This window comes from Strix uralensis, chromosome 13 (assembly GCF_047716275.1).
Source record: "Strix uralensis isolate ZFMK-TIS-50842 chromosome 13, bStrUra1, whole genome shotgun sequence".
Taxonomy (NCBI): Eukaryota; Metazoa; Chordata; class Aves; order Strigiformes; family Strigidae; genus Strix; species Strix uralensis.
This window is the reverse complement of record NC_133984.1, coordinates 11,410,028-11,437,676: the sequence shown is the minus strand read 5'-3', so window position 1 is coordinate 11,437,676 and position 27,649 is coordinate 11,410,028. Positions and strand designations below refer to the sequence as shown.

Genomic DNA, 27,649 nt, shown 5'->3' with positions numbered 1-27,649 from the left:
AAATAAAATCACAGAAAGGAAGACGAAAGGCCAGCAGTTGAGAACACTTTCCCGACAGCAGCACAAGAGAGGCAGCAGAAAACATGAAACGCTGGTCAAATCAGTCAAACTGGCAAACCAAAGCTTTATTTTTTGTTTAAAGTCTTTGCTACAGTACCTAGGACTGTGACTCTATACATAATTAACAATCATTCCTGAAAGATCTGTATTTGGCACCAGTTTGTGTTTACCTCAAACACTTGTGGGGAGGATTAATTTCAAATCAAATTTGGTTTTTCAACAGAGGAGCTGCCATCATGAAGCCAATTAGCTGAGTTATTGGTGAAGCTTAAAAACAAAACAAAAAAACCAAAGTCCTTATCTAAACCAACACATTACAGAGAGCTCCAAAACAGAGGTCAAACATTAAAAGGCTGATATAGGCTCAAGTGGTTTATAAAACCTATAAAAAAAGACTACACCAGCAAATATGCCCTTTCAGTCCACACAGTTTAGAAATTAATGCAGGGAGCAACACTCGCTAGCTGGAAATCTTGTCATGGGAGAACCACACATAGACCAACTGGAGTACCCAAAATCAAATGTTAAAATGCTCCAATTCCCAGTCCACGTAAAAGGAGAGAGATTCATAGGAAGATTAAATCAATCCATGAAATTATAATTGGTTGGGCAGTTCAGACTTCCCCCAGCAACCACTACCACTCATACACACAGGCTCACATGTACACGGCTCAATCCCATTCAAATTCCTCATGGAATAAAAGGATCCCAGGCTCCATTGAGTCTTTTCCTATCATGCAAGAAATAAGTCTGGCTGTGCTTTAATCACCATCATGTATTACTTCAGCCACAGAGTACCAGGCAGATTAAGTAGAAATGCACAGTTTTTAGCTCATCATCTCTGCAGAAGTGTTTGAGAGGCTCAGTTCCTGGAGAGTTCTGGGTGGGCACACAGTCTCTCTTCATGCAGACTCACTGGCCTCTACTGGCTTAATCATGTGGTCCGGCTTGTTGCCAGCAGCATAGTGATCCCACATCTGGAGATAAAGCCGCTCCAGGTCCATTGTGTACTGCTTTGTGTTGAACAAAGGACTGGATATTCTCTGCTTCCAGACTTTGCCACGTATTTTTTTCAGGCTACAAAAAGAGTTAAAAGCAGTTACGAGAGGTTCCGAACACTTCATAATACTGTTTACTTTGAGATCTACTATTTCCAGCTAACCTGGAACTGCACCCCCACTTCCAACAAATTCCTATTTCTGTTTTATCCCCTCACCATTTCTGATAAAGATCAGCATGACCACTTCAACTCAGAAAAGCTGCAACATTAATAACCTATGGCATTATTTGTACTGCGGTAACTTTTTACAGCGCAATTTTAACTTGCAGTAAGTGACAAACTGCTTAATCTTCAATATAAAAGGAACAAAAGGTGAACTATAATTGCACTCTTTACCAGGTAAAAGCCCGAACATGAGCAATTCCTTCAGAACAGGTAGCCCTGTTACTCAATTGGGAGCGCTGTTAAGTTTACTGTAAAAGCAGAAGCTGACTTAAACTGCAAGACAAGAAACCTCTAGACAAGGACTGCCCAGCTATTTTAAATATTAAAATAGCTGCAAGATTTAAAACTACCGATAAGTCTCAGCACTGTGCCCAAATATAGCATTTACATTCTTGATGTTACCACATTACACAGTACAAGTTTGCTTACTATTCCAGATCAGTTCCCAGTTTCACAGCAATATCCTCATATTCCTGCCTGCTTTTTGCAATGAGCTCAAGACAACCCAGGCAAGTAAGCTGGGAGGCAGCAACTCGTGATGCAAGAGTCTCGCCTGTTAAAAAAAAAGAAAATAAATTGGTAACAGGAGTAAGCTTATCAAAATTGCAGAGTATGAGTTACTTTCCTTCTGCCTCTACAAGAGGCAACGAAGTCTGTTGGGCTTGCTGTCTCTTATTAAAAAATTAACAATATTCAAACCCATCTGTTCTACGCAGGTTCCCCGCTGCGTTACCTGGCATAGTGACCATTGGAGTCCCTGCCCAGAGCACATCCATCCCAGTTGTGTGCCCATTGCAAAGCGGAGTGTCTAGACAAACATCAGCCAATTGGCCTCTCCTCACATGTTCTTCTTTGGGGGCAACAGGAGAAAAGATGATTCGGTTTTGGGAAAGACCCAAGTTTTGTGCATATTGCTGAATATTGGGTTCTCCTACAGCTGGGAAACGTAGCAGCCACAGCACACTGTTTGGAACTCTTTTTAGGATCTATAACAAAAATAAAGAAGCAAATACAGAAAGTTCGGTCAGAAACATTTCCTTTTTTGAACTAGAGATTACCACATACCAAAATGAAGCAAAAGGCATAATCATTCAATACTTTAATCTTTTGAGGTATACAGCAGGAAAAAAACATATCACTATTTCAAGTGGAATATCAGGATTTCATTTCTAAACCCACTGAAGGAGACAACAACCCTGAGCAACAGTTCACAGAACAGTACTTAAGAGAGTAAGCCTTGAAATCTGTGATCCCATTTATTTATAGGCCCATGCTACGGAATATAAAAAAAATTATCTCTCAAGTAACTCTCAGCAATAAACTATAAACTGGATCTTGATACAGACACTCAGTGCTCAGATCTATCAATCTACCAACTGCCAAGGCCAGTTATGACTTCGTTGTGCAGACTACAGAAGACCAAACTTATTTCACAATTGAGTACTACACACTTTAGCTGTCCAAGACATAATTTTTCACTGGCTAGAAGCAAAGATGAGATTTGAAATCAGTCTAAAATTCCACATTCTATTAACATTAAGTCCTGAAACATGAGCACTGTAAGGATTCAAACAAATCAGGGTCAGTGTTTTCCACAGAACAGTTACAGTTTTAACTTGCATGAAGTTTCTGCTAACTTGAACAGAACAGCTGTGCCCCAGAAGTCTGACCTTAGATTTTTGTATTAGATACAGATACTCACATTAGCCCACATCTGCAAAGTGGAAGGATCAATCTTATACAGCTGATTAAAGTTACAGTATACAACAGCATCCTCTGGTAAGCCATACTGAGAACGGGTAGTAACAATTATAGTTCGTGGAACTTCTTCACCAGTTGCTGCTTTGTTGTTAATCTAAAGAAAAAAAAAAAGCTGTTGGAACACCAAAATTGCAAGAACCAGGACTATGCCCCGTGGAATTGTCCTGAGACACATGGCAACATTTGTTAGCATTCTAACTTACAGTAAGCATATCTTTGGTTTTACTATACCAAAGTTGTCTACTTACCCATAACAAGAATTTAACTGGTACCCCTACATGCTTGTGGATAGCAACTACCAAGGCACAAAACACTGGGCATTTTCACACCCTTACTATATCTCCCTGAAATTCTAAGTAACTGGAATAATTGGAAAAAAGAATCATATAAAGAGGCATTCCACATAGACTCCTCCCCTCCATAAGGTCACTTAATTTCATTTTTGTTCTCAAGGAAATGAAGACTTCAAGGGAGAATAAAAAAGTATTTAGAAAGCAAAAGGGGGTTTGTGGTTTGTTTTTGTCTGGTTGGTGGGGGTTTGTTCTCTTTTGGTTGGTTGGTTTTAAGATAAAATACAATAGGCACAGAACAGATAATCAAGACTGAAGATACAGACTAATACATAACTGACAGACTGGTAAGGAACTAGCTGACAAGGCAATAAATGGGAAATGGTGAAAATTAGACTAGAAGAGTTATTAATGGACTTTCAAAAAAGAATGGATCTTTCAGCCTTCACAAAGAATAGGAATATGCTAAGAAAAAGCAGCAGAGGATGAAGTTGGGATAATCACAATACCATGCAAGAGTCTTGAGGATTAGTAAAATGGAGGTATAATTTTTAATTACTTTTTTTTTTTAAATAATGAGAGGCAATGGTGGGATCAAAGACAGATAAAAACATCAGTACAGACAGGGAAAAACAGGTACTTAGAACCTTTTTCTTTATATATATATATTTTACATACATATATATTTAAAATTTAAGCTCAGTGGCAGTGCAGCCAGCCAAAATAAGTGTACTGTTGACAAATTTGACGTGAATGACAATGACTCATTGTCATTGACTCCATTAGAAGATGCATGAGATAATTTAGTTCAACAATTGGTAAAAGTGCTACTTATCCAGGTCACTGAGGAGACCTCAGAAACAGAATGCACAGTTCTTGTCGACCTATGCCCAAAAGTAGCTGGTGTTAAATTAGAACAAGCACAAAGAAGGGTTATATTAGTGTGATCAAAAGACAGAATTCCTGTTTTAAAAGCACACCGACAGAGCTTAGATTGTTTCATCTTGCTGGTGGAGTGCCAAGACAATCATTCTCTATTATTCTCGGGGACAACCATTTCAGAAAAAAATGCTAATAAGCTTACTGACCAAACTAAGACATAACTTAAAGGCAAGTCTCAGTTGTGAACTAACGAACTCACAAAAAGAAACCAAGGCATGAGATTATGGATAGAACAGTGATAACAGAGGTCTCAAAGTGACATGAGAGTCTCCTGAAGGACTGCAAACTGAAAAACATTCACAAGTCAAAAGAGTTATGCCAATATCAAAATACAGTATTTCTGAAAAGAAAAAGCTGTTCTGCAAAGGAACAAGTAACCGTCACTATCACCAAAATCCCAAGAAATATCAAAATACAGTATTTCTAAAAAGAAAAAGCTGTTCTGCAAAGGAAGAAGTAACCGTCACTATCACCAAAATCCCAAGAACTATTAAGCACTGAGAGGTGGTGGTACAGTGCATACATAGTTCAGAAAGATGTAAGGAGATGAATAAACATCGTTGAGATACAGCCGAGTAACTTTGCCTGTATTTCCCAGCAATGTTTTTCTAAAGGAAAAACACAACCAAAACTGGGTAACAGCTCACAAATGCCCTGTAAGCTGCAGGCAATGAGCAAGTCTTGCCTTCAAATTCTGAACAACCAAGTGTCATCTTTATGCAAGAAGATTAGATTTCTTTGGACTTTAGATACCTTTTGATATAATCCCTCTATCTTTAAGGGGAAAGATCATCTTCCAGTACAGCTGTGGCTTATAACACATTTGCGAGTTTCATTCAGTACAAGAACTAAACAAATCAACATGACAGAAGACAGATATTTGTTTGGAGGTTTTTCTTCCTTGTTATGTTAAAACATACAAATATAACAGAAAACCCAAGAGAATAGCATCTTGAAGTGCCTCACCTGAGTAGTTGCTAATCCATTACTGATGTTGAATCCATTGATAGTTATCTGGATTTGCCCACGATTAATCATCTCAATCACAGCTTCTGCGATTGTGTTCATAGGAATGACTGGCATGCTGAGGGCGGCACTGCCGTCTGCATTGTCACAGCTGTCAGGACACTTCATCTAAGATAAATCACATAAGCATGAGAGACAGTACTGGCTTCAGTCCCTAAGACTGAACACACAAAGGAGTAGCTCTCACCTTAACAATCTTGACATCAGGGAGGCTGTCAAGGAAAGCCTTCAAGTCAATGCCATTCAAAACAATTCTGTTATCATAAATATGACCATTGGACTTGAAATCAATGACTGCTTTTTTCTGTTAAAAAAAAAGTTTTAAAAGAGAGTTACAACATCCCTTACCAAGTACTAAATTAAGTGCCATTTTATAAAGACAGCTATGGAAAACACCTACTTTCCTTGCCCCATCTTCCTACATACCTTCAGATGGGGGAACATGTTGGCATGATCTCCAATAAAGAAAGTGTTTGGCATGTAAGCTAATTTCTCTGAATATTGCTCAGCCACCTCCACTGGGGAAGTTTCTTTATCTGTGATGATATAATCCATGAACAACGCCCCACTGGTTCCAGGATACCCTAGCCACATTGCCTAAGAAACAAGAAAGCAAGGCTCCAGTCCCAGGTGCAAAAATAAAGGAAGTTGAAAATCAACACAGTTTAAGTTATATTTTCCACGTACAGATTCTTGTTCCTTCTTGTGCTTTATCAACTGAAGAGCCACCTCTAACCCCAAACTTTCACTGCTGAGACAGTGAACAGTTCAAGGATGTTCTAAAATTGACCCTTCAAGCAAAAGGCCAAAGCATCTAACTACGTGCAGCTATAGCCAGAGTTCTAACCATCAGTGAATACAGCTTCTCTTAGCTGAGACAACTGCCGTAGCCTAGAGTGACTCTGATTCAGGCTTCTCCCATTCTCTTTCCACAGCCATTTTAGAAAAACCTTAGTCAAAACAATAACTGCCATTGATTCCGATTTATTCTAACCAGAATTTCACTAAGCCTAAAGAGATTAAAACTCAACAACCCATTTCCACAACTGCTTCAGATACTCCTTCTTTGTTCTCACTAATGCAAGAAAGCCAGTGGTGTACAAGAACGTCATAGAATTAAGGAGTTCTCTTTCAGGACAGTCAACTGCCCATAAAGCACATAAACCGCCCCCCCCCCCCAAGCTACTCTGCTTCGTCAGAATGATCCTATTTGTCTCACATACACTAAGTCCTAAAAAAGTCTCTCTCACTGATCAACATGAACCTTCAATGTTTCTTCTACTCTGCCAGAAGAATAAGAAAAATTATTCCTACTCACAGTGGTTTTTTTGAGATACAGAGCCCTCTAACTCAATTACCTGAATAGGTGCTGGTCTCAGGGCAAATAACTCATTTCGGGCTCCTTTGGTGTAACCATTCATATTAATGAGAATGTGTATCCCATCCTGATGGATGCGGTCTGCTGCTTTTCCATTACATGGTATCTGAAGAATAAATACATACATAAATAAATGTTATTTTTGTTTTCCGTCTTTCAGTAATAAATGTGGTTAGTCATCAGTGTACCAGTGGATAAATGTCAACTGCATAATTTAATTTAGGTGAGACTTAAATCTCGTTACTCCTGGTTTTACAGAGGTGTAAGTCCTCAACTCAATCAAAACCCCCCCTGTTGAAGCCCAGAAAAACCTAAGTTTTCTAGACACATTTGAAGCAGTTACCAACAGAAATTTTGACTGTGGTACTTAATATTGCCTCAACACATTCAAATCAGAGGAGTGATACCTAGTGTTGCCAAGCCTAGCAAGTCATGCAGAAAAATATCACAAATGGACCACAGAAGAAACTTCAAGCAACACTGAAACTGCTTCAGCTCTCGGCCAAATCAAAACCAAAAAAGAGCGGAACTTCACACAAAGTATTACCAATGACTTTCAAGAAGAACAGCAAAGCCTTGGAAATTACTTCCTGTCAGATACTGAAAGGTAAACAATTTTCAACAGTTTTAAATTCCTCCAAGAATTAATTATATTATTAGTCATTACCTACAAGCAGATAAAAGAAAGTATTTGATAGATGTCTAGATCAGTAGCAGTAAAACAAAACCCAAAGGCTAGCAACAGAGCCTATAAAAACCAGAACAGCCCCACGACCATCACTCCATTAAGGCTAATTAATAATGATCAAAGCTCATGTAGGGCAAGTGGTAGATTCCCCATTAAGCCTCCGTCCTGCTTCGCTGGAGTAAAGCAAGCTTGAATGTATTTGCAGTTGTGGCATCTTGACTAATCCATGCCGTTTAGATGACCTAATGGAACAGTTATTCAATATTGCTAATATTACTTTTTAATAATCACACAGGTCATGCACTAACCACCGCATCCCAGGTAAGGCGTAACACCAATACATCTACAAACTCCAGAATTCTCAAGACTAACATCAGCCTGATTCAAGAAATAATTGCAATGGAAGATCTCAAACTACAGGCTGATCTCTTTCTTCATTTAGGTCTGCTAAAGTCAGTGCATCAAAAAGGCTCACCTGAGATAAGTCAATGAAATGGTTTGCTTCAGCCATCACTTTTACACGGAAGTTTGTACCATCATCAGGACTCAGGGCGTAACAGAATACCTAGAATACGAGGCACCAAAAATTGAGTATCTGCAACAACTTGTCAGCAAAGTAATTTTGCTATAAGACATACGGTATTGCAATTTTAAACTACATTACCAAAATTGCATCTAGTTTCATACAAATTACATTTATTTATGTGGCATTTACCAGTTGAGAAAGAAGTCCAAAACCACGGGGCACTGGGCATTTGACACATTTGCACCAGAGCATGGCACTAGAGCATGGCACTGCATCTTGCCCAGACATATATACAACGTTCTCATCAGTGCAGGGTAAAGTAATTTTAACAAATGGATTTGTGTAAGCATTAAATTCTTTAAGAACACCTTTTAAAAGGCACCTTTGAATTTGTAATTAGTGAATCATAATTATGACTCAGGTTGAACAGATGAGCTAAGCCTTGGGGAAGCTTTTTAACAGATTCTTTAAACAGTAACTAGTTCTCTCCAATTAAGGAGCTGCAAATGTATCTGAGAAACTCAAGGTTGACAGGTTATGGAAACAGGCATCTGTAGCTAACCTAGCACGTACAGATATAGAACCAATATACAGAGAATTTATTATCTTGCAGGACAAAAGCATGGTTTTAGTAAAATAATAGATAACTTCTACTTCATATTTAAATTAAGCTCTGTAGAGCTTTATAAATCCAGACTAAGAAAGACTGTCCTTTGTCTTGAGCTGATTTGAGGTTAAATGGTATATTCTCCCCACATCCCATGTACTCAGACCACCAATTTAATTGTTTCACAAAAAAACCTGCTTCATAGTCACACTTCTGATAACAATTCAAGTATGCAGCTTTGCCACAAGAACTTCAGACTACAAAGACTTCATGATGAGGAAAAAGCAAGAAGGTAGGGGAAAAGAGCCCAAAACCAAAACAAACCAACCAATCAAAAAAGATTAATAAAAACCAGTTTTGCCAGAAGGGAAGACTTACAACCCTTTACAAAGATAAGCAAGTTCTCACATCTTGGAAAACAGGAGCTCAAAACCGGGGCAATTTAAACAGTCATGGGACAAGCAACGTAACTGGGAATTAGTTCTATTTACAGCCTCAATCCCTTAACACGACACCCAAATAAATATAGATGTGACTGTCTTTAGCATTGCTAAATTGTATACGCTCGTCCTGGAGTAAGTGTAGCGTATCATTTCCCTTTGAAAAAGGAGTAGCCAGACCAATCTGAAGTTCATGTTTGTGATTCAGGTGTCCCAGAGAAAAATACTCGTAAAAAAACCAGCAGCAGATTGTGAACAAAAAAAACGGATGTGTATCCGTAAACCAGAAGTAACCAGCCAGGAGTAGCTTGATGTTGAAACATATCTACTCAAAGAACAGAAGCTGAAGCTTAAAAAAAGTTTTCCAAGGGCCACAAATCCTACCTACAGTAATTCTAAGGACAGGTATCTAATTTGCCTACCTTCTAAGTAACACTTCATACTGGTAAAGGAGGATGACTCAGGCTGGAGAAACCTTCAACCCACTAAAAAAAGCCCGCTAACAAAAAAAACCCACCCTAAAAACAAAAATTTGCCCTTCCCTAGTTTACCTGCCTGTACCAAGAAAAAGAAAGTGCCACTTAAAGCCGTATTTAAAGCTTTAAGCATGCCATTTTGTATTTTTACCTCAAATTTGTCTGGGTTATGCATGCCTGGGATTGACTGCATTAGGTGTGAGGTTGGATGGTTTCCAAAATCAGAGCTCACGTAGCCAATACGAAGTCGACCTTCACTGGCCTTCAAATCCTTGGGATGCTCATATGGTGGCTTATGAAGAACATTAATCTGTCAAGAAAACATACACAACTGTTTATAAAGCTCAGGAACCAAAACCAATACTGAACAGAGGGACAGAAAAACCCCATGAATTTGTAGGATTAGCTTTATCCCACATTCAAGTAAGAGTTCTATGGGCATTTGCTGTTTCAAACCTGCACTGTATGTATTCCATTGGACCCAAGTGCAACGTCCACAAACCGTGTTACGAGATGTCACACACCTACATTCAGCCAAATATAAACACAGACATCACTACTCCAAGTTGACATTTCTGCTCTTCTACCAGTTTATTTTTGAAGTATTTCACCCCTGATTATTAAATATACTGATACCACACCACTATGACCAGGAAATTCTCAAACTACAAGCCACTTGTGACCAGAACAGTATTCCTGTGAAGCACCACAGCATGGTTTCTGTTCTTACGCTCACCATCTTCCCCAGACATCAGCTTGTGGCCACTATCACTGACAGAATTATCAGGCTATTGAGACAAGCCAGTTTGAAAACTAAGTGTTATCTTTTGAAGTTTGAGATCTTTACATTAGCTAATCAGACCCTTCCACTGACTGACAGCATATTTCCAGTTGTAACTGGCAACCCGCTCAAGTACTCCGTCTCAACATTCACAAGTGCCAACAGCTATGGCTCTCTGGTTGAAGAGAAAAAGAAGTTGCATCAATATTTAAAGAATGTGCAATTGACTGCAACTGCATTCTTGGCAGCTGGGGTGCTGTGCAGTCTTGTGGAAATGGCGTGCAGTTAAGTAATTACAGCACGAGAAGATATGTTTTTGGTAGAATCTACTCCACTGTACACAAAATACTCCAAACCAGAATCACAACGAATACTCAAGTACTTCCTACTGTGACGCATCACCCCTGTAACATTGCTGCCATCACCACTGAAGCGAGTGCATTTGGAAATCCTGGAGCCAATCAAACCCAAAGCTCACACATTCCAGCAAGGATTCACGAGAGGCAAGGGTCAGGTTCAGGATGCTGGAAAGGACCAGATTTTGAGAAATACTATCACACAGCTGCCTGGATCTGTTTTACTGTCAGGAAGAATAATTTACTCACTCTGCTTTTCCAAAACGCCCCTTGTATATACTTTGAAAAACTAGATGAGTAACACATGTCTTATCTCTCTACAGGTCAGTGACTCTGAAACCTGACAAAGGCTAACAGTATGTGAGTATTAGATTTTCAGTAGGAACAGGCAAAACCAGAAAGTACTTCAATCACAACTGGCCTGTATAAAGCTTCCTACCTTGTCCAAACACAGATTTCCGTGTCTCTCAGCAATAGCCTTCCTAAAACTGTGAGAAAGGGGATACAGCATGCTATGATGCGGGTGGACAGAAGGCAGTCTGTTTTTCTCCAGTTGATCAGCTACAATGCTAACCAGCTTCTTCATTCTTTCATCATAGTCTGTCCAGTCACAGACAATCTAGAAAAGGGAAAAATTAAAATAATGTTAGGACAACAGCATCCTTTGATCTGTATCACATATTTCACAAGTTGAAACTAATCCTTCTTCCAAAAATGGAAGTGAGAACTTCAGTAATTACTGTCGATGACTGTATAATCTTATCTTCCCTTTTAAGACTTAAGTCTACCCTTTACATTTAAATTAGCAATTGGTTGAGGTGATCAGGCCTATCATATGCTGCGGAGGAATCTTAAGAATTACAACCGAAGTCTCATCTTCCTCACCTGCAAACAGTGGGCCAAATTGCAGTAGGCATCTGGGAAATCAGGTTTCAGTTTCAGAGCAGTGCGGTAAGAGGCAATGGCTTCTGGTATATTCCCTGAATCCTGTAAAGACACAGAAATGAGTCAGCAGATAAAAATATACTCAGGGTAAGTACCCACAGTGCCCCACCATACTCTAAGAGTGAATCATTCGCATGTGCTACCTTGTGAATAGAGGCCAGGTTGCTGTGGGCATCAGCAAAAGCTGGGTTTATCTGAATGGCACGGGTGTAGCACTGCAGAGCTCCTTGCACATCCTGCATCTCCTTCAAAGTATTTCCCATATTAGAATAAGCATCTGCAAATGTGGGGCTGATTCTGAGAAATAAAGATACTATATGTCATGAACAATACAAGCTCCTCCTCCAGTGAGAAACCATACCCATCCCCAGACTTTTGGGTTTGCAAAGCAACTATCTGAATTAAAATATGCTACTGTAAGTCACTTTCTGTACAAATCTATGGCACTTTCCTGTTACGAAAGGCTGGCACTATTACAGACAGTATCCACTTACCTAATGGCCTCTTTGTAATGCATCAGAGCTTCCTGTAACTTTCCTTGCTGTTGCAGAACACTTGCTAAATTTGAATGCGCAGCAGCAAACTCTGGAAACACCTGGAAGAAAAAGAAGCAGAATTTGTCTCTCGAATGCCCCAAATAGACCATAAAAAAATAAAACGCTTGTGCACGTCTTACTCTTCTTTTTACATGACTCAGGTCTCTGAGCAGACCTTCCTCCACTTATGACTGAAGAGGGAAAAAAACCTGTGTCGTATTACACATTCCCAACTTTATTTTCCCACCTCTCCCTCACCACATTCAACTGTACCTCAAGAGCCTTCCGATAAAGACGGACAGCTTCCTCAATATTCCCCTGCTCCCGTTTGATGTTTGCTAGATTGTTGAGAGAATCTGCGTGAGTGGGACAAAGTCGAAGAGCTGTATTGTAGCATTCTTCTGCTTCTACCACCTTCAAAAAAAAGGGATACTGTTAATATGGTGATATTTTTTGTAACAGCACTGTTTATGAGAAGTCACTATACCACCACTTTTAACAGTTTCAAAGTAGGGATTTCCTGAATTATTTGTCCTTATGACTAAGTAAACGAGGGTAACAGCCCATCATAATAAAGTTGGTGACAGCTGGTGTCTAAAATAAACATTCACTGTACTTTTAAAAATTTTAAAAGGAAAAAAAGTACTCCTTACACTGCCCTTCTCCTTCAAGGCGTTGGCCAAGTTACAGTAGGCATCAGGGAAGTGGGGCTGTAGTTCAATAGCCCTCCTGTAGGTGTCTATTGCTAGGTCTATTAGTCCTTGCTCGTAATACACACATGCAAGGTTGCCGTGCACAACTGCGTGATTTGGACTCAAACTCAAGGCTCGTAGATAAGCTGCTACAGCTCTGTAACAAGAAAAAGAGGTGAACAATCATCCACAGAGCAGAAATTTATTTTACCTTGGTCATAAAAACAACCTACATAAAAAGAAACAAACTTCAAGGGATATGTATTATTAACGCACACGAATCTGTCCTGTAAAATGTTACTGAAAATACAGAAGAATACTGCCTGAATTAAAAACTCAATCAAGGAATGAATTATTATTAATCATGTTACTTTAAAACCATGCTGTATTCTGTAATGACTAGCACACTAGAAGTAGTACTTTGTAAAACAGGCATGTTTTCCTCCTACCTGATGCTGTATAGCAAACAACTAAGTCTTCTGGAAAGAAAGTAAAGCTTTGTCTACTTTTTTTAAACACTCTTCATTACTAGGATAAGCACGAGACCTCTGCTCCATTTTTTTCCCGTTTATTATTCAATTGTAATGACGTAAACAGTATCGTATGTCTTTATGCTCTCTGTTAACCTAACACATATATCATGCTTTACTTATTACTTCAAACTTCACTTTGTTCAAAAGTGAGATCTTTAATTACACGCTCCTACAGCATGATATAAATGACTGATGTATTCAAATCTGATTTCTAGAAAAATCACAACAGTATACTTAAGTAAATTCTTAAAAAGGTGATGTAAAGTCTAAAACGATGAGGAAACATGCCCCTGTTTGGACCATTAATTCACGGTTAAAACAGGAATCACTGAATGATTTACACTGTGCTGTGTAGCTAGTTACAATAATTAACCTGTTCCCTGCAAGCTTTTATTAAATTCAGAGCCACAAACCACAGCTACCAGAAATTATAATCCAATTAAGAGGTGCAATATGGTACACTGCATATAAACAACATAGCCTGGATCTTCTTCCAGAAACAAAAGATTCATGTATCAGATTAGAGGTCTCAAAAACAAGTTAGTTCAAAGAGACAGCACCAGTACTGCAACCCTATGAAATAACATGATGCTGGCACATAACTAACACAGAATATTCAATCAAACTTAGCTGAATTTCAGCATTTCAGCTTGTCTCACACAGAAGGAAAATTTTAGAAGAGACAGTTGTAGATCACATAATGAAAACAGAGAAGTCAGGGGTTCATGCCTTTCTCGGACATCTTATTTCACCCATCCCTAGCCTTAATTTCAAATCTATTTTTGTTAATACTTTCAGAAACTCTCATTTTTAACATTTTATTAAATACAGGAGAGTAACACAAAGGAACACATTCCACGGGAATTTTTTTTTTTTTTTTTATTTCAGTAATCTGCTCTGTATGCATTTCAAAGTAATTTGCTTGCTTAGCCTACAGAAGTCTTTGCTATAGTGTCCAAAGAGATTTTGTATCAGGAACCTAATTTGTATCTTGATACATCTGACAGGCCACCGACAGAGCAACAGCACTGATCTGCTCACCTGTCAAATATCCGTGCCTCCTTCAGGACATTTCCCAGATTGATGTAAGCATCCAAAAAATTTGGGTCAAGTGTTACAGCCTGAAAATATTTTTGAAGTAAGTTTTGAGCATGAATACAAACACATTCTCTACAAAACCTATTTGGTTTTCTTGTTTTGTTATTGTTTTTTTTTAAAAAAAAAATAAATTGACAAACCCATTCTGTAAGCATCTAAGACTTTATCAATAACCTAAAGGAAGGAAAACAAGTTATATAAATCAATCACAGACCATCAGTTAGTTATCTTTAGAAACTACAGCATACACTACCTTCAAATTTATTCATTTGCTTACCTAGTAGTTGCAACTACTGCAGAACAAAGTGTTAAATGTGTTACTCTGATCATACTTAACACTCCTGCCTACGCTTGCTATGTTGCCTTTCATTTGTTTTTAAGGGGAAAAAACCCTAAAAAACCCAATCCATATCCTTCATCTACTGCAAAGCAAGACAGCATTTAAAAACTTTAGCAGCCCAGGGAAATAGGAACCATTTTACAAGAGCAAGAAAAGAGCAAATGCATCATGTGTAGGAAAACTCAGTAGCCATTTAACTAAAAGAAAACATTTTCACTCCCTTCAAAATTAATAAAATGCAAAAAAATTAAGAACCAATAAATTTTCATAAGATGCAGTAATAAGCTACATCTGAGTATCTGACAGGCCACACTCTCACGGTTTTTCTCATGGCAACTATTATTTGCAAATTAAAATACTTTATAATCTATCACTAACTAGACACAGATCCAAAAAAAATCCAAAGCAGTTATAATTATTTTTGTAGATCTTAAGTCAAAAATATCAGGAAGAAACCGCCCACCACATCTTAAATCCAGTGTTAGGTCATTTTAGAAATGTAAGAGATTTGTACAAATTGAATTAAGAAGCTAACTAAATACTAACTAGAAGGTATCAGACAACTAGTTAATGACCCTAATCTAGAGAAGTCTGAAACAATAGTGGCAAAAAATAATCCTGGAGAAGAGGAATTAGTGTGTCATTTAAAACTGTTCTCCTCAGTTACTCAAAGAACAGTAATACCTGAAACAAAATCACAACGAAAAATTGTTTTATGCAGGAAGCTGTTTGTCCCTCACACACAAAACATTATTCTCATCAAATCAGATTTTTAAAAAATTTATTCCAGAAAAGGACTCTAAAACAACTTAATGAATTTTCTTATATTTGACATGTATGTCCTTAGGGCAATTCTAAAGATATCTCCCTAGTGGCATACAGGCAGTCTGAAACATCAGAAAGTAAAAAAAAAAAAAAACCCAAACTATTAATATAGGATGTTAACTAACAGGATCCTAAAAAGTTCTCTGCTGATCAAAATATTTCTATCACCTACAAGCAGCCAACTGCACGTACATTAAAATCTAGCAGAGAAACTGGCTTAGGTAATTACCTTTTCAAAGTGATGAATTGCAAGCCAAATTTCTCCTTGGGCATTGAACACACAGCCAAGATTACTCCAAGCCACTGCAAAGTTTGGTTGAGTCTCAATTGCTTTTAAGTAACAGGCCTTGGAACAGTTAAAGAAGAGAGATACAAGGGAAGGGGAATATTTGTAAAAAGAAAAAAAAAAGAGAAAAAAAATTGTTAGTATGCCTTCTCTAACCAGCCAAAAGTGACCCTGCAGTATAGGCTAGCTTGCGCCAAAACTAATGCGCTGCAAACTGTTGTTGATCCTGCGCCAGCGCAAACCAAAACCCAGGTGCAAGCCCACCATTCTTCAGTTATGCTGATAAGAAATTAACATGCCTTTGGACCAGGTCACCACAGAAATCACCTCAGAAATCATTCAAGTAGTTCAGCAAAAATATCTGTTGCCTTGAAGTGCATAAAACCAAAAAAATTACCGTGTAAAACCAACTTCACCATGAAACAAAATTATTAAATTGTGAAATATTCTAAAACAGATAGAAATTACTTGAAAAAAACCTAGAAAAACTACTGAAAAAGATGAAGCCATTCTTCGGTTTTAATTGTCCTCGTCAAGTGAGATGACACCCAGTTTCCCAGTTTCTTCAAATACAATCTGCAGCTTCAAAACCTCAAATGACAGGATTGCATGAAGGTTTAGGTCCCTGTAATGCAAGCGCAAGAAATCGCTGCGCATCCTAAACAGCACGGCGCCACGCTATCGCTGCGAACTGCTTTGCTATATTGATTGCCCCTAGATCAGTGAACGGCCAACCAGAATCATTAATCTACCAGACAGGCCCATGCAGAAACTCGCATATTGAATTTGATGTCTGGACTCTAAATGCGTTACAACCCAAATTTTATCCAAAAGGCTACAGCCTGGAGCTTGGGCAGTCACCCAATCAGAGATTAATCATCTAATCAACCGTTCACGAGGGCTTAATCGCACGCAATGCGCGTTACCGCTGCGCAGCCTTTGCGCTACTGCAGGATCACAGCGCATCATCAGAAGAGCAGAACGCTGCAATCCAAACAAAGAAGAAAAAAGGAAAAAAATGAACAACCAGAAGAGTTAGAAGCTTTTACTATTAACTATCTCCAATTATTTCTTTAAAAAAATATTTTAATTTACTTTTACTTTATTTCTTTGAAAGAATTTGTGGCTACTAGTATAAAATATTCTTACATTACTTGCTTGTAATTAAATATTTTAAGCTGTTTCTGAAGCCACAAGACAGAAGATTCAGGCATGGAGGCAAATGGTTTTGCTGTGGCAGTTACAAACCCGTTACCATATTTCTCATCATGTGACTTTTCGGTGCGTTCCTTGCTGGAAGAGGAGGAGGAGGTGTGTGTCTGCCCTAGATCCAGGCCTCGAGCTCCCTTCAGCGAGGCACCTTACGCATGGAATAGGAGGTTTCACCCACCTGAAACCTTCTAAATACAATATCAGTGGTGAAAAACCAAAAACAAGAGAGAAAATAAAACAAGATCATTAGTAAGAGTTCAACAAAGCAATTGCATTTTTTTGGATATGTCTTAACACATGGGAATGAGGACAATCTGTCTGTAACAAGGGAGACATGCAGAAGGGAGAGGGTTAATCAGGGCAATTGCATACAGCAGGGACTTTTTTTTTTGGAAGAAAGGCTCTGAAATATCTACAAAGAAATTAAATTTTAGTTCAAACTGTAAGGAATCTGCTGGCTTGATCTTTCAAATGGACTGATAACCAAAGAAACACATTGCAATTTACTCAGGATGTTTTTCCTCATTTATTAAGTTCTCACAAAACGGAATAACACTTTCAAACTAGGTGTCTCCAGAGCTCTGAAACAAAGAAGTCAGCAACCTAAGGCAGGCGCAGTGTCTTGGCCTATACCAGTCACACTAAAGCTGCAGTGAAGTGCAATTCATGTTAGCTGTCCGCTTGGTGGGCTGAGAACCAAGTGTCTCAAAGACTGTTCAAACTCTAAATGCTGCTACAAAATACTTTCAACCTGGATCTGACCAAATCAATCAGGCTGCCCTAGGATGGTACGCACATCCAAGTTGTTAAGAGAAATCAAAAAAATAATGAACTTTGAACCTGCACTCCCACAACCCCGTAAAGATCGTAACCCTCCCCAAATGGTGCTGCAGCCAAACAGACAGCTACGCTGTTCATACACTCCACTTTTTAGCATGCGCGTGGGGCTTGGAGTGACAGACGTGGAGTCCAGAGTGTTTCCGATTTCTCCACACTCCTCACCCCTGCAGCGCGGACGCGTAAGGTGGCTTGTAACAAGACAATTTCTTTGTGCAATCCAAGTTTTAACACGCCAAGAATTTTAAACTCATCTTGGTGTTCGAATTCTCAGTTTAGGAAACACAAGACTGCTAGAAGCCACCTTTCCACTACAGCAAGTTTTCTTTCGATCAGTTCATTTCCCAAACAAACCAGCTTTGTCCTTCCGATTTCTTTATTTTGGGGGAGGGGAGAGGGAAGACATGAAGAAAAGGTATTCGGGGGGTTTGCATACTGCAGTATTTACTAGCCTTTCTTCCACTACCAAGGGAAGGGAAAAGTTAAAAGAATAAAAATCTTTAAAAGCCCATATTACAAGGTAACATTTGGGTAAGTTTCTTCTCCACTTACAAGCCACAAAGGACTTTAGAAGAGCAGCGTTTTCAATAGCACCTGCATCGTACAGGGATCTCGATCTAACCACAGGCTCTCTGCTTGGCACCAGCAGGCAAGCCTCAGATTTGAAGGACTGTTACTTATTTCCAGATAAGAGCATGATGGAGCCCCTGCCCAATACTTCAGAATGGTATCAGATAGTCTAGTTCAGCGGAAAGGCTCGGTAATGTTCCGTTTCTTGACTTAAACCATCTTTTAAACATGGACATGCCATATCTTGCCCTGCAACTACTCTGGGGTGTTTCAGTGCCTTCAGTTTTCCGCAGTTTTTCAGACTGTCTGTAGATCAACGCAGATTTGAAGACTTGGTGCAAAGTTCAATTTTTCAAAACACTGACGTTTACATGTATTCTACCCAACACCTACCTTGGCTTCTTCCAAGCGACCCAGGGCTTTGAGCAGGTTCCCCAGGTCACTACGAACACAGTACAAGTCCTGAAAAAATCAAAGTCACACCATCAGCTTCAGGCCTTCAGACACCCCAAAGGTCTTCACAGAGAACTTGCAAAGGAACACCCCAGTCTCTCTCTAGCTTATTTTATATTCTTAATAAATACATCACAAATGTAAGTTATTTTTCTTGACCTAACATTACAGCTGACAATCTTACCGATTTTAGTACTGTACAAATACCACCATAAAGAAGTAGAAATTAAGAAAATAATTTTTCACACAATTCCTCTTTATACAGAAATATAAAAGAAAACCAAAACCAACTGCCCCCCCCCCCCCCCAGCAGCTTAAGTTCTTTTGCCATACATAAGTATTTGAAGCCTTTTTTTTTTTTTTAGCATGACTGTAAACCTGTATTCTTAAAGTGCACAATTGCTGTTATGGCTTTTAAGTATATAATGATTTTGCTTCCTGTATCCCCAAAGCAGTTTTTCTCCCTGTTTTTCCCACTAATTCATCTATTTTCAACATCCTTGCCACGTGTTCTTGTTCTTTAATTTGTAACCACAGCACAGGCTGCAACTGCATTATCTAGCAGTAAAGACCACAGAGAATGGGGACACTTTTGTCAACGCTAACAAAAGAAGTTTCCAACCTAAACAAAACTGAAGTCCTGTAAGAAAACACCATCTTGCAGTACTTCTAAACAGTGCACAAACTCCACTAGTCACACCACTTAGCATAGTAAGTTAGACAAGTTCATCTAGGCTGGAGAACACAGTGAAACAAGATTCTGAGCTCCTGATGGACTGGGTTCACATTCGCTTTTCCAAAGGAAAAAGGACATATGCACACCAGACTGATGCTGCATCTTAAGTATTTTTTGACAAAACGTATGACCAAATAGCAATCAGATACTTTCATCATGCTGAGCAATACTATACAAACTATTTGAGTACAATGCAAAATAAACAGAAGATAGCAGTCTCAGATACTGTTTACTAAAAACGTCAATTCAAAACAGCTACAACCAAAAATCCAAACACCGGATCTATTTTATAGGAGTCACTTACAGACACTCAGTTTCAGCCTATAAAACAAAAATGATGCTTCTGTAAACCAGTCCACAGTGGAAATCTAACCAAGGCAACTCTCATGACATTTCTGACTTCAGAGAAAAAAAAACAAAACCAAAACCAAACCACAAAACCAATTCCTTGCTTTTGTTATTTCAACAATACAGGTAAGTACACAATCAGCAGCCCTTACTGTATTGTGATATAAAACTTTTTGTGACAGAAGTCTTTCAAAGATCCTTAAGAAAAGTATTAAGTAGATTGTTGAGTTTATAATGTACAGGTTAGAGGGAAGGGTTATCACTTGTTCATCCTTTGAAACCTGCTATTTGTGTGCCCTGGGACAGTAGTAAAGTATGAAGTTCTTCTATAAAATAAAGCGTTACTTACAGGGTTGTACTGAAGGGCAGACACATAAGCCTGTACTGCTCCTTCCATATCACCTGCAGCTACCAGCGCAGCAGCCAAATTAATATATCCATCAATGAAATCTGGTTTGAGGCGTAGTGCATGTCTATAATGTTCAATGGCTTCTTGTAGCTGTCCACGTTCCTTGTACACATTGCCTAGATTCGAGTAAGCTTCGGCCAACAGTGGATTCTGTTTAATAGCCAAAGTGCTGAAGTGAGCAGACCTGGAGAAGATTAAGACAAGTTAGCTAAAAACCAAAGCGAACCACCCTTGACTTTTAGTGTTTGCCTGTTTACCTAGTTACTTAATGAACATTCATGCTTAAGCGAGCCAAACATACAGCCAATAAATGTGGACTCAGAGCTGTCTTGTATGTTTAGCTTCTCCTAGTTTAAATTATCATTTCTCCTGTTCCTATTTTAGATTCTACTGAAGACAGACAACTCTCATTTACAATCAGCAGGGTTCAAATCGCCTCACCAAATCTGAACTCAATGCACTTGCAGAAAACACTACAGAAATCCTGTGAAGCCTCTTCCAACATTTGTATGCTTTAAGCAATATTCCACTTGATACTCTTTTCAAGAAGCAGGACATAGCTGACAGATGTAGATGTAAAATTCTGTTGTACCCTCCCCCATTTTATTTTCCCATAGCGGAACTGTTATTACAACTTCATTGAGAAGCCTATATAAAACAAATCTCAGTGAAAAGTTCTTACTTCCTTCACCAGCACATGCAGATTTACAGCTAGAACAAGTTCAAAATGCTTGAGGCACAGAAAGCAAGATCAGGAACAGGCAAGCAGAAAGAAGAGAGATACAAGTTTCAGATGACAAAAATCCTTAATTAATCATGCTGTTTTGCAGCAGTGTTGCAACTAAAAAAAACCAAAACCAAACCACAAACCTCCACAATGCAGGTGGAATAAAGAAAAGCTTTTGTTTACACATGTAAATACCTCCAATACGCACAAGCACACTGGACACTCCAATATTAATGTGTACAATATGAAAATAACATGAGAATAATTGCAAGATCTGTTTTTGTTGCAAAGCTCTCGATTCCGATTTGTATTTCTCTTACCCTAACAAAATTCAAAAAGGATGAACATTATTTTTGACTAGTCCTTACCGCTGCCATGAAGTTAGTCAGTATTTGCGTTCAGTGATAAAAAAAAGAAAACAATGCTAGAACAGAACTTTTGTCAGCTACGCTCAGTACTGTTAGAGCTGCAAACTATAAAGAAAGCTTAACAGAACGCATCAGGTCTCGTACCTGTCCAATCTGCGACACTGGAAGTGAATGGACGATAGTAATAAAAGCACACCAGTATTATCAGGCTCTTGTCTCCAAAGCTGCATGCAGTGTCTCTCTGCTGCTTCAAAGTCTCCTGCCTGATATTCACGATGAGCCAACTCCGCTAACCCTTGGAAGGAAAGCATACGTTTCGTTGGTTCTGGAGAATCACCAAAACATTTAAGGGGGGAAAACAAAAAGTTAGATAATGGGAACAAAACAAAAACCAAAACAAAACAATGTGAAAAAAAGTGTACACAACTGAAGGATGAAAATGTTTGAAATTACATAAAACACTACAGCATGTAGCAGTTTGAACTCTCAGATCTTTATGCCCCACCCTATTACTACGATATTTCTAACATTATCTGTACAAGTCCATGACTTCATCAGCTAATACTAGGAAACATGCAGACTGTAATGACTGTGAATATTTGCAAGTCAATTGTTTTCCATTAACTTGAAATATATTGAGACTCCTGACATGACGCTGAACTTTGGTTCATAACAGCAGAAGTGCTGCTAACAGAACAATGACTCTCCTCACTCCCCCCCAAGACTGTAAATCTTCTGCTTTGTAGTATTAAAAACAAGTTCTAAAAACTTAATGGGGAAATGAAGGACAGCAGACAAAGACTTCAAAGGACTTTAACAAAATAAAGTTTTGCTGTGCCAGTAGTGAAAGTCCTTTTAAAAAGAGCAGTGTAATATTCCTTGAATCCTCTATACTCCTCCACTTTATAATGAGTAAAAATTCCTTTACAGAAAAAAATATTGGCCTTGGAACAGGATCTGATGAGAGACAAACACACACTTCAATGATTATGCAACTGGCCTACAGATGGAACCATTAAACAGACAGGGTACACGAAAGGAGTTACTACTTCTGGAGGCTTAGCTGGAATAGGAGTGACAAGTGTGGAGAACAAAATACTTAAATAAACCACCACCTGTTTTAGACAAAGCATCTTAAGTGTGAAAAGTAAATAAAATTTCTTACAAAGCACGGTTCTGTATTAAATATAGACAAGTACAGCTTGGAAAAATCCACAACCATTCAACCTAGAAGGAAGTGTTGGCCTTCAAATTCTGCCTTTATACCAATGACTCTTACTATTAAAAGGTTTGATTACTGCAAGTATCTCTTACTTTTCTTCCTTGAAGTCCAGTATTTCCAGTACTCAGCAGTCAATTACATTCATGAAACACTTCCCATTTGGACCTACAGTTTCATTTAAGTGAAACAGATAAATCCTTCCTAATACAAGGAAGCACCTCAATATCTGAGTACACGTTTTTTTTGCAGTTAAGTGCCACAAAAATCCTTTGAGACTCTTTAAAGATAGGAAAATAATCACAAAAAGATTCGGTACAGAGTTACTAGTGTTTATTTTATGAAATTGGGATTGATGTAAATTAATTACTTTCAAAATTGCTTTTTAAGCACTAGCAGGTTTTGAAGAGAAGATTGCAAACACTACATGATGTAACTAAAGTTGTTTTTCCAGACAGTATATTGTCTCTGTCAGTGCTGAAAACTTTGTTTCACCGTAAATTAGAACTAGTGAAACTACTCTCTTTCTGATACTTAACAAATTACTAATCAAATATCTTCATTCAGGTTAGATTCCTGTTTTCTAGGACCCTAGCTTAACAGTTTTCCAAACTCTGAGTAAGGGGAAAAGTGGACTTCAGTATCTGGTTAAACCTACTGGCAGTAAACAGCTACAACTGTTCCTCAACATGAGAATGACAGCACCGTTTATGAAAGTCCAAGGTGCTGACAGGAATAATGACACTGGAGTACCGACATGCTGTTCCTCACTCCCTCCCTTCTGCCATTAACAGCCACACAGGTTTAGCCCCTCTGGCAGTCAGTGTATTTTCAAGTCCTACTGGTGGCACAAACATAGGGAAGGTGGGTAGAAGAGCATGTCCCATGGACCTAACTGAGCAATTTCTTCTTCAAATAAATTTCAGTGGTATATTAAATTTCAAAACTAAAGAAAAAAAAACACCAACAAAAGTTCAGACTTAAATGCTTATAATCACTCAGAAAAAATCTTCCAACCATTATCTAAATTCTACATTTTGCCTATTTAAGCAAGAAGTGAAACTGAAGTTGCAGCTCTCAGGTCAAGAGAGAAGGCAGTGCAGAAATACTGTATTTAACACGTGGGAATAAGAATTTCTAACAAAAGCCACAAAATAAGTGAAACACTAAGATTTTCTTTCATTTATCAAGTCTCTTCACAAAACAACACAGTCCCCCAAAAAGAGATATAGCAAACCAATCACTCAGCATAAAATAGCCAGTCATCTACCTCTAAACAAGTATTTTAACAATGACCCTTGAGAAGTTCATTGAAACGTAGGAAGTGGACAGCTCTATCACGAAGTTCAAAATGAGCTAAGCTTTTAATAGAAAGTTATCTGGAAGAAAAGTTCTGCAACCCACAGAATCCACAACACAGACATCAGTGGTTGCTCACTGAATCCATTTCTAAAGAAAATAATTGCAGTGAAAAGTCACAGCCAGAAGAATCCCTTATCAGGTCTTGCATACATGAATTTATGTACTTAGGCTGACTCGTGCAACATGATTTGACTATGACCTTGGAAAAGCCGAGTACGTGCTACAAGAACAACCCTTCCTGAGACTTCTACGGAATACAAGCAAAATAGAAGTCTGCACAAAACAATCACAAAAGGCCATTTTTCCCCCAGAAATAACATCCTAATCGCTTACCATACACTCATCCTCAATCTTAGATAAAATCTAGGCCCGGAGAGGAGCAGTTGCCACTCCATCTGGGAGGTGGTGGTGAGAAAGAGCACAAGACTCTCCCCAGGCGTGCAGAATTCTTTTCACCTCTACAGACCAAGGCTGCAAGGATGCTGCACCGCTGACTAGAGGAGCAACGAAATAGCGTATTGCAGCACTTAACCTCTCCATCTCCTCTTCTGTAACGTTACCATTTCCCTTTATATCCCTATCTCTGCATTGCCATGCCATCTTTCCCCATAGATCCTATTTTTTTCCTACCTTTCCCAGACATAGTTTCAGCTTATCACATCCCTCCTTCTCTCTGGTTACAGAAACCCCCCAAAATCTGGTGGATAAAGCTGTGTTATCCTTTCAGTAAGCATAATACTTCTTCTTCTTGCTCTACAGGGAAAGCGAGATTTCTCCTCTCCCCCATCCCTCAAGTTCTGGGTATCTAAACTAAATGCAGGACAGGGTCTTTCTTAGCTAGAACACGCTATCTTACTGTCCAGAAAAGCTTGTACTTCTCGGCTATGCCACAGAAGACCTGCTCCTTCAGTGTAGCGAGAGAGTCTGGACAAGTCAACGTACGTTTTGGGTCAGGTTTTACCCTACTCTGTCCTCTAGAAAAACGCAGTCACCTGATAGTCGGATAAATATAGCAATACGAGAGCACCGCACTAACGCGCCGTGCTCCTCCAGGAGCGGCTCGCAGGCTGCAGCCGGGCAACGCCGACAGGAGCCCGCCGAGGAACGAACCCGGGCCCGCCGGCAGCCCGTCGGCTCGGGGAGACAAGCACAAAGGCGGCGGGGGCCGCGCCGGGAGCCACCGCCTCGCCCAGGCCGCCGCTTCTGGAAAGTTCCGCCGGGAGCGGGGCCCGGCGAGCAGGGAGCGCCGCGCTCGAGGCGAGCCCGGCGCGGCCCCGGGCGAGGGCAGGGCCCGGCCTCTGCAGGGCTGCGGCGGTGCTGGCCCCCGGCGCGCCCGTCCCCGCGCGGCAGGCCACGGTACCTGTGCTGTCAGCCACGTTGCCCACGGAGGTCGCCATCGGGAAAGGGGGCCGGTGCGGGTCTGGTGGAGGCAGCAGGAGGGCCGCGGGTGCGGAGAGGCCCACTCGGCTAAAGCGGGCGGCGCAGGACCGAGCTGCCCACGGTCCCAGCGCGCTGAGGCGGCGGCTCCCGAAATGGCGGAGGCAGCAAACTGCCGAATGGCTGCCGCCGGAACTAGCTCCCCCCGGCAAGTAGTCCGGTCGGAGCCAGCGGGGCCGTATGGAGCCCCTGTGCGGCGGATGGACCCCTACCGGAACTTCCTCCGTCTGCCTCCGCCAAGCCCGCCTTCCGGCAGGCAGGCAGCCATCTCACCGAGGGCCGATCGCTCTTTGTCAGCTCAGGTATCCTTCCGCGCAAAGCCCTTGCGACAAACGCGGCGGAACTGCGCCTGCGCAGCCGCCCTCCGCCGTGCGGCTCCCCCGGGACATCCGGGGGCCGGCCAGGCCGGGGGTCAGCGGCGACCCGCTGGGGCGGGCACCGCGACTGCCGGGAAAGCAGCGAGACTTTACACCTTCTCAAGTTTTATTTACATGAACTCAAGTCAGCGGTACAGCAGAATTTCATACAAAACCTCAGGGTCCGCACGTGCCTTCCAGGTGACTGAAAATGGGGAAGTTCCTGTGAATAATGAGCCTTCCTGAAGACCCACATTACCAAATAGGGATTTCTGGGACTAATTGCAAGTTTCTTTTTTTTTAAAAAAAAGGGCAGCTGTTTACTGAAGTATTCAAAGTAGTTAGGCAATTATCAAAACCAGTCTGGGGTAAGACTTCAGACACTGCATTCATGCTGTGGTCCCAGAGAAAAACCTTTCCTTTATGAAAAGAAAATTGTTTTATAGTTGTTTATCAACAGCAGGTATTTTTCTTCCGGACAGACATGCATGCATCCAACAGGCCAGTGCTTCTGAGAAGCTATTTTACATCTATAAAGACTGGAACAAACCATATAGATTCTCATCTGGATTCTGGAACGAGTACAGGCTACGACCCTAAACATCAGCAGGGCATGCTTGTCTAAAGCTTACTTTTCACCATGTATTCAGTCACATAACATGTTTTATAACCAATTGAAATATTATATAAAAAAATCTACTTGTTAACACAGTCCATACTATACTGTTTCTTATGCCAAACTGGGACAAGAGAAGTTCAGGAGCCAAGAGGAGCCCAGGATGACCATCACCTCAGGAAAGGGAGTTCATTCATCTGAGTCCAGGTCACTGTCTCCTGCAATGGAATGGAAGTCCTCGCTGTCTTCCTCATCCTCAGACAGATGGACTTGACTTAATACACTTGGTCCACAGCGCTGCTGTTCTTCCTCCTCCTCCTCTTCTGAGACCTCATACCCTCCAATACTGCTGAAACTAGTATCTCTTGTGTTGGATTTTGGGTCTGGTTCTTCATAGCTGCCATAACTAGAAGAAAGAAGATACTCTTACTATACCATCATTTCAAATCAGTTGCTGATACAGACAATTCTGTTTTTAACTCCTGTAAACCTTCCCTGGCTCAAAGTCCTTGTGGAACACTCGGAACCATTGTGCACTTCACTTCTGTCAATGGCCAGCTTTTTAAAATAAGAAAACGGTTCTCCTGATGAACAATTGTCTACCAGCATCCTCATCCCACTCTGCTATACCCAGGGCAGGAAAAACAGGTCACTAACACCTTCTGTCTGTCACCTTTACTGCAGACAGAATGGCAAACAGCACATTCTCATTATCTTCTCTAGCATTTTCTGCTCAATATTGTCAAGGTCCTGGGCTGGACCATTTGCCTGACCCAGCATAGCTACCTGTATAATAATTTATTCAGCAAATATCAATAAAAGCATTAAGGGACTGAATTCCCTGAGTAGAAAAAGAACAGAGAATCTAATGCTAATACTCTACAAAATGGCGAGAGAAGAAGAAGTAGGTCAGTATTCTCTCAAGTGAATGCAAAAAAATAAAGCTAATATTGCTATACTTGTCATTTTCTAATAATGGAGCTCCTTCCAAAATATAGTATATGCATATTCCTATTCTTTTGGACTTCAGCTAAGCAGTTTCCTTTTAAGTAAGGAAATGCTTATTCTTAGAGAAAAAAACAAAACCAAAAAATAAAGTTAATCAGCTAAATCATCTTTTAGCTTCAAAGACACCTTGTAGTTTCTGAGACAACCTATAAAAGCCTTCATTTGTCCTGCCTTCAAAAA

At 39.9% G+C, this 27,649-nt stretch overlaps 2 protein-coding genes across 12 annotated transcripts in view; both read right to left on the bottom strand.

Moving 5' to 3' along the window:
- Positions 1-104: 104 nt before the first annotated feature.
- OGT (O-linked N-acetylglucosamine (GlcNAc) transferase) lies at positions 105-25,685 on the bottom strand. 4 transcript variants are annotated; one of them, XM_074882479.1, is made up of 22 exons: positions 25,413-25,685; positions 21,616-21,796; positions 20,317-20,560; positions 18,824-18,892; positions 15,755-15,871; positions 14,304-14,383; positions 12,691-12,886; positions 12,311-12,451; positions 11,996-12,096; positions 11,645-11,798; positions 11,442-11,543; positions 10,996-11,175; positions 9,571-9,729; positions 7,846-7,935; positions 6,663-6,788; positions 5,731-5,901; positions 5,492-5,608; positions 5,245-5,412; positions 2,988-3,140; positions 2,019-2,271; positions 1,715-1,838; positions 105-1,137 (listed from the first exon to the last, which is right to left on the bottom strand). In XM_074882479.1, the coding sequence occupies exons 1-22, from the start codon at positions 25,447-25,449 to the stop codon at positions 963-965; spliced, it is 3,138 nt and encodes a 1,045-aa protein (XP_074738580.1). In that variant the 5' UTR covers positions 25,450-25,685; the 3' UTR covers positions 105-962. The 4 variants fall into 4 exon arrangements, with proteins under 4 accessions (XP_074738580.1, XP_074738581.1, XP_074738582.1 ...); XM_074882480.1 differs by having other exon boundaries at positions 21,616-21,766; positions 25,413-25,682; XM_074882481.1 differs by lacking the exon at positions 25,413-25,685 and adding an exon at positions 25,045-25,280.
- A 269-nt stretch (positions 25,686-25,954) lies between these two features.
- The window catches only part of TAF1 (TATA-box binding protein associated factor 1), a 33,684-nt gene continuing 31,989 nt past the window's right edge, over positions 25,955-27,649 (bottom strand). For all 8 annotated transcript variants that reach the window (XM_074882474.1, XM_074882469.1, XM_074882471.1 and 5 more), the window contains one exon: positions 25,955-26,867. In XM_074882474.1, coding sequence (XP_074738575.1) covers positions 26,651-26,867 — 217 coding nt within the window. In that variant the 3' untranslated portion in view covers positions 25,955-26,650. The remainder of the gene's footprint in view (positions 26,868-27,649) is intronic.

Bases quoted from the DNA above. Each gene is read 5' to 3' on its own strand.
- OGT (XM_074882479.1), bottom strand. From the start codon at position 25,449: ATGGCGACCTCCGTGGGCAACGTGGCTGACAGCACAG. The intron at 5,609-5,730 runs GTATGTAGGAAG...TTTTTTTAACAG, and splicing joins ACATGTTCCCCCATCTGAAG to AAAAAAGCAGTCATTGATTT. The intron at 1,839-2,018 runs GTAACGCAGCGG...TTTTTTTAACAG, and splicing joins TCCAATGGTCACTATGCCAG to GCGAGACTCTTGCATCACGA.